Here is a 12,386-nt window from a genome sequence, read left to right as displayed (position 1 = left end):
TGACCAGATCTTTAGAATTCCAAGTTCGCGTTCGACCTGCAGCTTCCAGAGCCATCCTGTTCTTAAGGTATGATGTCTTTTAGCTTTTCTTCGAATTTCGATTCGAGTTCTGGCTCAGGTCGTTTGCGACCTCTTCTGGGTCTGCACACGGTTCTTTCTCTACTTTCCCTAAGAGAAACAAAAAATTCCAAACGTCCAAAAACCCTTTTGATAAACAAGCTGGGCCTTCTACCCTTGAGAAATTCCAAGATAGACTCGCTAGGAATCCATGGGAGGGGGTAGTCAGCAGTGTTAGGACCCCCATTCAAAAGATTAGGGAAAAATATTTCATACCCCCAGAGTACGAGATTGTTATTCCTAGGGCTTTCGATCGCAAAAGATTAGGGAAAAATATTTCATACCCCCAGAGTACGAGATTGTTATTCCTAGGGCTTTCGATCGCATGCATAGTCCCCCCTCTGGTTTTTGTGCTTTTTCTATCAAATATTTTGATGCCGAGCTGAGGTTCCCTTTAGCTCCTCCTCTAGCCGCAATTTTGAATAAACTGGAGTTATGCCCTATGCAGCTCTTCCAACTCTGTTTCTCATATTGTTCTTTTCATCGTAATAATGCAATATTTAGACATAGAACCCAGTTTTGACAACTTTGGGAGTTTATACTCTTTCACCACCTCCAAACAATCCGGTGATAGAGGTTTCTTCTACCTCTCTGCTAAACCTGACTGTAGATATTTAGATACTTTGAAATTAAACGTAGGGGCCTAGTTAGATAGGTACATTTTTGTACGACCTCCCAGGGGTGTATGACCCTTTAAAACGAAATGGAGTAAGTATAAACTTGTCCCAGAACAAGTGGAGGGGGGCTGGAGGGCGATGAAATAAATAGTCTAACGGCTTTTAAACACGACCACAAGAAACTTCTCACTGAGAAGGTTTTGCGACTGTCTGGGCTATCTCCAGTGCCCTTCCACATCGACGAGTCTTTAGGTGATCTCTTTTTCTTGTAACATATGTTCCTTATTGCTCTGTTCGAGTTCGCTCACATTCCTCTGTTTTGTAGATAGTTTGATCAAGAGCTCTCGCAATGCCATGCGGCTGAAGGCGGCCGCGAACAAATTGAGGAAGGGGAAGCAGGTCGCCGCTCCTGCAGATCCCCCTTCGCGGGTCCCGGCGCCTGCGAGCCCTGCTAGCCAGCAACCCATCTTGTCAACCACGCTCTTGAAGATGATATCTGCGGAGCTCCCACTGTCTACCAGGACTTTGTGAACCATGAAGTTTGCAACATCCAACTTGATGACCATTAGATCGTTCATCTCTCCACTTTCTTGTGGCTTGTCCGAGCTGTTAAAAGAAATGGCTTCTTCCTCCTCGACCTTCAGCACGAACTCTCTTACTCTACTCGAGCTCAGAGTTCTAGCACATCTTTTTCTGGCCTTGTTCGAATTTCCTGAGCTGGAACCCCTTGCGATAGTGTAGATCACCCCTTTGGTTGGTGCATTGTTTCCGGTGGTTTGGGCCTTGGTCGTCCTCGCAGGCCCGGAATTTCGATCTCGGATCCTCGACCTGCTTCTCCTTGTCTCGTCCTTACTGATTTTGCAACTTGGGGGGACTTGACTCCGGAAGTATCCTTGTCTTACCAACCTCTCGACTTCATCCTTAAGTTGGAAGCACTCCTCCGTGTTATGTCCTCTCTCCCGGTAGAACCTGCAATATTTATTAGAAAACTTCTTGGAGGGGGTATACCTGGTGTGCCTCGGCCATTTGAGAACATCAGCATTCTCGACCATCATTAATGCCTTCTCCCGTGACATGGGCAACGGAGTGTAGTTGTGGTACTTAGGCTGATACTTCGGCTCCTTGGGCTTGTCCTGTTTTGGCTTACTCCCTCCACCTTCTCTTGTATCATACGGTCGTCTAAACAATTATTCGCGTTCCTTCATAATCTTTCATTGCGTCTTCCTCGTCTATGTACTTCTGAGCTAGAGCCATCAACTATTCAGCATCGCCTGGCGGGTCGCGCGCGAGCGCGGATGCGAAGGGGCCTTTCTTCAATTCCTGGATTAAGATACTAACTATCATGTCAATGCGCAAATCCTGGACCTCTATCATCTCATTGTTGAATCTGCCCATGAAACTCTTCAATGTCTCCTCCTCCCTCTGTTGTATAGTGAAGAGATGGGTGGCCGATCTCTTCTACTTTCTCCTGCTCATGAAATGGAAAGAGAATTTCTGAACGAGCTGCTCATGCGAATCGATGCTTCCCCGGGGCAAGTTAGTGAACTACTCTTGGGCTTTCCCCGTCAGCGTAGTGGCAAATAGTTTGGCTATTATGGGACCCGGCTGTCCGTACAAATTCATCACCATGTCGAAGGTTGCCACGTGTTCGTAGGGGTCTTTCTTTCCATCGTACCTTGGCAAGTCGGGCACTCTAAACCCTGGTTCTACCACTTGAACTAGAATATCATTGTTAAAAGGGGAGTTCTTGTTATGCGCAACTATCTCTCCTCATTTTTTCAGCTCATCGATTTGCTTGTTCAGACTTTCTATCTTTTTCCCCACGCTCTCCACTTCTGCTCGTGATATCACGGGTTCTCCTTTCGTTGTCCGGGCATGGCTGCTGGACCCCGCTTCCGACGAGACCGGTTTTTTAGTTCTACGCTCTGGCTCACCACGCTCCCTCGATTCTCTATAGGGCTCTGTGTTTTCGAGCAGCTGCCTTCTGGTTGTTTCTTTGCTCACTGGAGTTGCAGTCCTCCTCTCGTATTCCACTATAGCCTTCCGGCTTACATCCTCGATTATTCTTTGCAAGTCCTCTTTTGTGATTTGGATCATGGATCCTCCTTTTCTCGATGTCTCTTCTTCCCCGGCGTTCCTTCTCGATGAACCTTTCATGATGATAATTCTCAAATGTTCCCACAGACGGCGTCAACTGATCCGACTCAAATTCAGCGATCTCGAGACACAAACTCGTCACAGATAGCTAACTCCTCCAAGATCAGATTTTGAGTTTCCTGAGAATAAGACAAGAACTGTGAGCTCGTCGGGCACGTCCCCGACAATGACCCTCCGACGCTCAAGTTAGGTTGATCGAGAGAAAAGTGTGCCATCACAAGGTTCGATCTCAATAAATGCAGAACAGTTATCTTTAATCACAGCGTTTTGGGTCGATATATAGGGCACAGCAGGATAGTGTTGACCAGTCACGTGGTCTCATCCTACTGACCGGCGTCCATGATGGGACGGCTACGATCGTCCGGGTCTTCAAAGGTAGGCGGATCCGGGTCGGGTCCTTTCGACCCGACCGAAGAAGAAGACGCGGATCCTTGCTTAAATGACTGAAACACCCTTAATGACGGGCATTTTTGGTATTTTCCTAGCACCTCTTCTTAATCCCACATCAGTGAGAATCCTATCAAATTTCTGGAGAATTTCTTGCTCCGATTGTTTTTTTTTATATATTTTAAAAATGGCTGAAATTTACCCCACAATTTTTATATATATATTTTTAAGGGCAGTATGGTAATTTCACAAAATAAATTGGTTTTAATCAAATATTTTCATACCAACTTTTTTCTTCTTATTTTGTAAGAAGAAAAAGTAAAATTGGGATAATGTTACATATATAAACTGAAATTCTTGAAATAAAGTGGAGATATTGTGGTGGGAATGTTTTCGTAGTCGGATCAAAAATTCTGAATACAAAATCCTTATTCATTTAAGTTTCAAACCCCTTTGCAGAAACGTGACAAGTGTATGTAACATTAATTTCAGTCATCATCATAATTAAAATATCACATAATTACATAATATAACTTTATTATAAATAAATTGTTCTACGCGTTCGCTCTCTAATGATGATTAATTATTATATTAACGGGTATTAGTGCTCATCATTAATGACGGATTATATAGGCTCATGCCTATTTTTTTTTCAAAAAGAATTAATTTTTGATTCACTATCAACTTCATCTTAAATGCCATTAATTAGTGGATTTATAGTTGAAAAAAAAATATTATTTTTGGAGGGTTTGATGTACGTGTGCAGACCACAATCAAATATTATATATTAATGACAGTTTGACCCCTGTGATTAATATAAAATAACCCAATTAAGACTTTTTGGCTTTGTAGTTTTCAAATCCTTGGGTCAACTCTGAAAATGCGACTTCAAGCGTCCTCAATTAGTCTCCATTCACCAGCAAAGTGATGTTGATCCTCCTCTTCTTCATCTCCATAAAACGTGTTTCCTATCTGTACTAAATCAAGTACGAAAAGTATTCTGTAATAAATATGTACACATATATATTGCGACGTACATGTGAAAGAATTTGTTATAATTTATATATTATAAAAAGCTGATTTTCGCGACTAGAAAATAACTGACATTACAGAACCCTCATTTTTTAAAATTTTAGGACAATAAAGTATGTGTTATGTGAAAATTCCATCTTTTGTCCTATATGTTGGGTTTTTATAAATTTTATTTTATTTTTCATAATTTTTTTATATTGCATCCCATAAATTAAAAAAAAACAATTAAATTGAACCCAAAAAGCAGATTCCTAGTTGACTTTGATTGATATTCGGGCAGTTAAACTTGAAAATTTGGCTTGTAAAAACATGATTAAACCAATCAATTCAAGATTACATAGTTGAATTTGTTGTTCTTCTTCGTCAGAATTATTAATCATAAATATTTGTATGTGTGTGTTTAATGAGAAAATTATCTGTAATTTGATTGGAGCGTTCATTCATATATTCACATACTAATTTAATTATTGCTTCCATCGAAAATATATAAATTCCTTGCAATGTGTATCAAAGTTTGCTTAAATGGGTGTTGGGTTCAACTTATAAGATCCTTAAAACATCTTATAAGACGTATGAGTCTTTATAAGTTCTTGAAAATTATTTGACAATAACTTTTCAAAGAACTTATAAGTTCTTTAAAACAAAAATTCACCAACTATTTTTTAAATTTTATTTTAAGCTCCTTAATCTTAATATCCATAAACAAATATCGTATTCATAATTTTATTAATATTTTTCAATTTTACCCTTTGTGTATATATATATATATATACTATAAAATATGCAAATCTATAATATAATTAATATATAACATTCTGTAATTTTTTAAGCAATACATTTTTATTATATAGACATGTAATTGAATAAAAATTAATAAGTTATATAACATACTTTCTTTATAATATTATACGCATTATGAATTAAAACATATTTATATATACTTTTTAATATAATTTATTTACTTTGTGTTAGTGTAGCTCGACATGAATAAGTCGTTATTCAGCTCAACGTTCTCGCTAATCATATATATATATATATTTGTTCTCGCGCTTAATGATGGGATTTGAATATTAATTCAATCAGGCCACAACGTATTGAAGTGTCTAAATCGCGTATAGAATGACTTTCCATATTTGTATTCATGTAAGAAACACGATTTTCCTTTTTTGGAATATTTTTTTTTCCTTTTTTTTTTGGCGGGTGTGGCCCGGCCATTGATTTATTTTATAGACTTATGTGATTATGTCAATATATAATATTTGAGGCACCGACACTATTATTAGCAATTAATAATCAATAACTAAGATATAATTATATGTTGAAGGGAATGCAAAAATAAATAATTTTTTTTCCTTTTTGGTGTCGATTAGGAGAATGGTCAAATAAATATAAATAATTCGTTGTGTTCAAATTATAAACTCAAAATTCATCGAGTACAATAATTAGATACATCAAGTTCAAATTGTTGGACTGTCCGACTCCTGAAAGAATGATATTAATGTAATTTGAACTCAAAAAAAAAAAAAAAACTACGATGTGAATTGATTAATTTGAGTAGATAGAGTTAATTACTGAATGATAATTAATCTATTATTTATTGTTGAAGATCAACACTTAATTACCTACGTACCTTAATTTGGTCGGAATATATATGCGTAATAGTCGTGTTTTCAAAAGGGTTCTCTACATTGACCTGATGAATATCTCCGGTCTATAAAATACAACTTCCTTATGGAAGTGAAAAGTGTACGTAGACGCCGAAAGCATAATGAAATATCAATTAAAAGCGCAAAAATATTTTAAAATAAAAGAATTTATATGTGAGTTTATGGTGATATGTTTCATCGTTCTTTATCATATTACTTGAACCAATATATGTATATATATATTATTAAATTTATTAAAATATTGTATAATCATATGATTATTATTTTTTATGAAAAAAATTATTGACGAATTAATGTTAATTATTGTGTATGAATCTTCGCCGAAAAGCAAACTTTTGATTTTTAATAACAAGAAAAATAAATCCCCCTAATACGTTTTTTTAATTTGATATTTGATGTACATTGGTAAAAAATATTAACCCGTAAGGATAAAAAAGTAATTTAACATATATGAGGCACACATTAAACAAATGCAACCCACCACACCATATGACTTCCAATACTACTATAAATACCAAAATTATTTTTCTCGCAAAAAGACCTCCCTCGACAATCGTGTTCACCTGGTGTATAATTGTGCAATAGGTAAAAATTTCAATTTTATCCCTTTGTAAAAACCTCGACCACATCAATATTAAAAGTAATATATTTGATTTTCCTAAGGTTTATATGCATGTAATATTTGATCATCATTGACTTTAATTTTAAAATAATAAGATTGAGAATCAAATCGTTGAATGAAATTTCAAAGTGGAGTGAGTTAAATATTTTTTGTGGATGAAAAGGAAATTCCACATCATCCATATACATGTAAAGACCAAACATTAGGCACACGAGCAAAATGATGAAAGAAGGGATACCTCCTCCTTGTTCAAGCTCTCCTACCCCTACATATATATATATATATATATATATCCTTTTCTCTGCTTCACTATTTTATTTATTTCACCCTTCACTCTATCATTAATAATCCTCTGTTTTTCAACAAGGCTGTTTGTCCCCAAAAATTAATCCAATCCAAATTGAAATTTTGATACCTTGAATTCAATTTTTTCATTCATTTCGATAAAAATTATAATTAAATTTGATTGGGTATGTAGTACGGACCAAATTTTTGGTTTGTTTCGATACTATTATTTTATCCAAATGTGTATACTTCTATGAATATGCATGGTAATGGATTCAGGTAAATCGAGGTCTCGTTTGGGTCTAATTAAATGATTGGGTTCGGGTTTATTTTTTGTCAACTTATCTCAACCCTTGGTGGGTCTTGGGTTTTGTTGGGACAGAGGACTTGGACCTGAACACAATTATTATTAATAATAATTAATTTATTTTCTAATTTTGGATTTTTGAGTTTTGAGTTCTTTTTTTATTCCCTCACTTCATTTATTTGAAAATTATGATTTGAAATTAAGTATAGATTATATGTTGGTAAAATTATATTTTTACTCCTGTAACGTTAGATTATTAGTATTTTTAGTTCTGTAACTTACTCCATTTATACGTTTAGTCTTTTTTATTTAAATGAATTTAGTTCTGAACGTCTCACATTTGGTCCTTTTTTTACCAATTTACTCCTGCATTGACAATTCGATCATAACGACTCATAGGTACAAGATAAAAAATGAGATCTATTACAGTGTGAAGGAGATCAAATTTATTAAAACATGAGTAAATTTGTTAAGAAATGACCTATACAATTTGAGATATTTGGGACTAAATTTATCAAAAAAAAAAAGAATTAAGTATATAAATAGAGTAAGTTAAAGGACTAAAAGTACTATGACCTAAACTTACAGGATTTTTCCTTATATGTTCATTCGAATTATTAATAATGTACTTTGTTTATCTTTCATACCCAGTCTAATAAATATTTAGTGGTTAAGACAATTTGATTTAAAACAATAATTACCAAAAATCACATAATTTTTGAAGCAAGAACTAATACTCTCAACTTTTTTATGGTTCGTATTAATTAATAATATTACGTAATGTGACTTATGAAAATATTTACTATTTTAGAACTTGAGAAGAAAAAAGATTAGGCGGGGCACATTAGGTTATGAGTTTCGAGGGGGGCGGCTTTTTACCCTATACATCTTCATCTTTATATGTATTTTTTATAAAAAAAAATTTGTTCGACTTACAATAAATACGTAATAATTAATAAATTGAAAGTATTAATTACATCAAATTTTATAAAAGAACAATGAAACTGCCCCTTAAAATAATGGTATAAGAATAAGCTAACATCTTTTTTTGGGCTATATAAAGGAGAAATTTGTCATGAACCCATTAAAAAAAAAAAAACTATAGAGGTATTGGGTTGGAGATATTTTTCCCAAAAAAAGAAAATAAAAAAAAGGAAATGAGGAAAACATTTATAATATTGGTATGTGTGAAGGTAAGGTACGTAATAGGTCCTATATTGAGTAAACGTGGGACAGGGTGACTTTAGGGGCCGGCTTCAATATAAATAGCAGAATGTGGACCGAGTCTGAGCCGGAATTTCGAGAGAGAGAGAGAGAGAGGGTTTTGATTTTAATCAACTTTGACAATTCAGTGAAAACCTAACATGAAAATAAACATAAAATATATACAAAAAACATCCAAATCCAAAACCCCCACAGACATTAAGACTGTTCAAACTCGGTAGTTGTTCAGTCAATTATTTGACATTCTTCAATCCCCAGGTAGGTAGCTAGCTATCTTCTCCTATAAATACCCCCTTTCTGTATTCATATTTCATCACCATCATCACAAAACTGAACAACTATTTCATCACAACCAAAAACTCATCTCTGCACTATCATCAAGCAAACTATTTTTAAAAGAAAACAAACACACACACAGATGGAATCATCACTGCAACTCTTTTTAGCTCTAAGTATTGCGATGGCTGTGTTTCTTATGTTGGTTATCGTGGGGAGCTTGTTGTTTTCTTGGTGGGTTTTGCCTTATTTTGCTTACAGAAAGCTCAAAGCAAATGGGTTTTCTGGGCCAAAACCTGCTTTCCCTCTAGGAAATTTGAATGACATGAAAAGGCTAAAGAAGAAAGATTCATCATCATCTTCATCTTCATCTTCGAGCATATCCAATGACATCCACTCCACTGCATTCCCATACTTTGCTCGCTGGCAGAAACTACATGGTAAGAATTCAACACTCACTATAGCTGCATGCATGTGTTGTTGCTTTATCATACATTATGTCTTTTGATTTAATTTCTTGCATGCATGCATGATGTACATATATATACTCGATGGGTTGAGAGAGACTCCAACAAGATTGATCATTCATGCATGTATTAAAATGTTTGCAGGGAAAGTGCTAATCTACTGGCTGGGCACAGAGCCATTCCTTTACATAGCAGACCCTGAATTTCTGAAGCAGATGTCTGCTGACATTAAAGGTAAAAATTGGGGAAAACCCAATGTTTTTAAACATGACAGAGAGCCCATGTTTGGTAGTGGTCTTGTCATGGTTGAAGGTGAAGATTGGGTCCGACACAGGCATGTCATTACTCCTGCATTCTCTCCCGCCAACTTGAAGGTATACATACGTATATCTATATAATTCATTACACATTCTATGTATGATCAAGAAGAAAAATTTTAACTTAAACCGGATTTGGCCACACCAGAATTAATTACATGATAAGTGTATAACATGATCCATTTGGTTTGGCCTAACTTGGTTCGGATGAACAAGAAAACTTAATTTTGATCAAACTACATGTTATGGTTAGAGTTATGAAACCGAACCTACATTGGCTGACAGGCTATGGCGAGCTTAATGGTGGATTCCGCTACGAAAATGCTGGACAGGTGGGCCGACCTAATCAGCTCTGGCCTGCCGGAAATCGACGTAGAGAGAGAAATCATCAGCACGGCCGGAGAAATAATCGCCAAGACAAGCTTCGGCGTAAGCTACGAAAACGGCAGAAGGGTGTTGGAAAGATTAAGGGACATGCAGATTACACTCTTCGAGTCCAACCGCTACGTGGGCGTCCCCTTCGGCAAGTTCTTGAACCCTAAACAATCCCTAAAAGCGAAGGCACTAGGCAGGGAAATCGACGAGCTTCTCAGGTCAATAATCACTGAAAGAAGTGAGAAACCGCGGACTGGGAAACCGGAGCAAGACCTCCTCGGGCTGCTGCTGGCCGAGAACACGGTGGATGGCCGGAAAAAGAGGGCTCTGTCCACCAAGGAGCTGGTGGACGAGTGCAAGACTTTCTTCTTCGGCGGCCACGAGACGACGGCTCTGGCACTGACGTGGACCCTCCTCCTCCTTGGCCTCCACCCCGAGTGGCAAAACGAGCTGAGGGAGGAGATCAAAGAAGTGATTGGAGATGGGAAGAGTATCGATGCCACAATGCTTGCTGGACTCAAGAAGGTAACCCTTTGTCTTTATACGCCAACATGCACGTTATTTTGCTAATTGAGAAATCTAAGGTTTAGTGAGAAAAAGAGAAAAAGATAGGAAATGAAATGAAAAGTTTCATGGCTCGTTACTACAAATTTATGTTTGGAGTAATAAGTCTTGTCAAATTTTAATCAATCACATTCAAATGATAATACAATTGTCATATGATTGGTGCACACAAGTCTCATATGACTAATTACAAAATGAATATATTACCCACATGGTGTTATTAGTTTGATTCCAACTGATCTTATTTGAATTAAATTGTCTTGCAGTGGATGAGTAAAAACAATGTTATGATTCCATTTTTTGGGGTTGGCATAGAGATAACTCCATTGACTTAGAAAGTCACTTTCTTGGATTGTCCGTACTCCATGTGATAGTTAGAGGGACATAAAATGAAAGTTTTTATCTTTATATATAAATGGACCGAGTTAGAGTTTCATGGTCTACGTTGTGATTGGTAGAGATTCTAGATAGTTTGTCCGTACTCCATTTGATGTTTTGGGATGGGACAACGTGGGGTTGCACAATAGGAAATCAAATCTAGTAAAAACAAATGCTATAAAAGTTAAGTTATTAATGTTGAAATCTATATACCAAGCTGATGTCACATAATTTGAATTATTGAATATATTTTTTTCTTATAATCCATAAAATGTGTTCTATTCTGCATGCTTGGCTCTAAACCATCCATTTTCTGATGTGGAGCACCCACTATTTATGTGCCACGTTGCCCATTGTTTGACCGTTCCTCATCCTTCAGGTGAATGTGTGTATGTTAGCGACTGAAAACGACCGCCGCACGCGGCCACGCAACCACCAAACCCCCACCAGTACCCTGACCCCCGACCTCTGGGCCCCAACTATGGGATTTTGCTCGGTTTCACCGACCCACCAAAACCTTATTTTTTTTCTCAGTTACTAGTATTTACTAACATATACATATATATATATATATATATCAAGAGTTCAAGTTTTTTTTGTTTTAATACTCATACACTCAACACATGCAAACACCTAACACTTGTATGCAATACCTTCCATAGAGAAGTCTTATACCCAAACAATTAAGTTGTCCCTCTAGAAGACTAGATGGTCCAAGTGTGTGATGACCATCAACGTTCGAGTGTTGTTCTACTGTTTTCCCTTATTTTACACACATTATTACATCATGCAAGTTAAAGACGTTTGCACAATTACTTGGTTGAATCACCACAAGCTTGTGAGTTTGAGCTAAAAGATGATGTATGCTCTCTTGTGCAGATGGGATGGGTGATGAATGAGGTTCTACGTTTGTACTCTCCGGCTCCCAACGTTCAAAGGCAAGTAAGGCAGGACATTCAAGTGGACAACTTAGTGATCCCTAACGGCACCAACGTGTGGATCGATGTTGTATCAATGCATCATGATCAGAGCCTATGGGGCGACGACGTGTACGAATTCAAACCCGAAAGGTTTAAGGACGACATATTTGGAGGATGCAATCACAAGATGGGATTCCTGCCATTTGGGTTTGGAGGGAGGATGTGCATTGGGAGGAATTTGACCACTATGGAGTACAAAGTTGTGTTAACCTTAATCCTCTCTAGGTTTTCATTTTCCCTCTCCCCTAATTATAATCATGCCCCATCCATCTTGCTCTCCCTTAGACCTAAACATGGCATGCCTCTCATTTTTAAGCCTCTTTGAGTGGCGGGAGACCCTTTCTCTAATGCCCTTTTTCCTCATTCACCTCCCATTTTTAGGGCGATTATAGCTGGTTGTCAGGTTATGAGAGATTCATATAGGTGTTGTGTGTTGTATCAAGTAGTTAGTGAGGGATGATGAGTGTTTAGCGCTTTAAATAGGCGCTGAAACTCTTGTACTTATCCACTTGAGGGGGATAAATGAATGTCTTTTCTCTAGTTTTGTTAATGTTAAATGAATAACGCTTTTTAGTATTTTTTTTAAGTGTTATTTTGAGTAACATATGTATAAA

At 36.7% G+C, this 12,386-nt stretch overlaps 2 protein-coding genes across 2 annotated transcripts; one reads left to right on the top strand and one right to left on the bottom strand.

Annotated features, from left to right (window-relative positions):
* Positions 1 to 982: 982 nt before the first annotated feature.
* LOC105160703 (uncharacterized) lies at positions 983 to 1,786 on the bottom strand. Its single transcript, XM_011078182.1, has one exon. It carries the CDS (start codon positions 1,784 to 1,786, stop codon positions 983 to 985), a length of 804 nt encoding a protein of 267 aa, XP_011076484.1.
* A 6,930-nt stretch (positions 1,787 to 8,716) lies between these two features.
* Positions 8,717 to 12,348, top strand: CYP715A1 (cytochrome P450, family 715, subfamily A, polypeptide 1). The gene is made up of 4 exons (XM_011077856.3): positions 8,717 to 9,131; positions 9,303 to 9,532; positions 9,761 to 10,375; positions 11,672 to 12,348. Exons 1-4 carry the CDS (start codon positions 8,834 to 8,836, stop codon positions 12,095 to 12,097), a joined length of 1,569 nt encoding a protein of 522 aa, XP_011076158.1. The 5' UTR covers positions 8,717 to 8,833; the 3' UTR covers positions 12,098 to 12,348.
* The last annotated feature ends 38 nt before the right edge of the window (positions 12,349 to 12,386 follow it).

This window comes from Sesamum indicum, linkage group LG4 (assembly GCF_026168435.1).
Source record: "Sesamum indicum cultivar Baizhima isolate 11 linkage group LG4, ASM2616843v1, whole genome shotgun sequence".
NCBI lineage: Eukaryota > Viridiplantae > Streptophyta > Magnoliopsida > Lamiales > Pedaliaceae > Sesamum > Sesamum indicum.
Note: the sequence above shows the minus strand (reverse complement) of the source record. Positions and strands in the feature narration are given on the sequence as shown.

Excerpts from the sequence above, each read along its gene's own strand:
- LOC105160703 (XM_011078182.1), bottom strand. The coding sequence starts at position 1,786 with ATGGTCGAGAATGCTGATGTTCTCAAATGGCCGAGGCACACCAGGTAT.
- CYP715A1 (XM_011077856.3), top strand. The coding sequence starts at position 8,834 with ATGGAATCATCACTGCAACTCTTTTTAGCTCTAAGTATTGCGATGGCT. Across the intron at positions 9,132-9,302 it reads TCGCTGGCAGAAACTACATG|GGAAAGTGCTAATCTACTGG; the intron begins GTAAGAATTCAA and ends AAATGTTTGCAG. Across the intron at positions 9,533-9,760 it reads TCTCTCCCGCCAACTTGAAG|GCTATGGCGAGCTTAATGGT; the intron begins GTATACATACGT and ends ATTGGCTGACAG.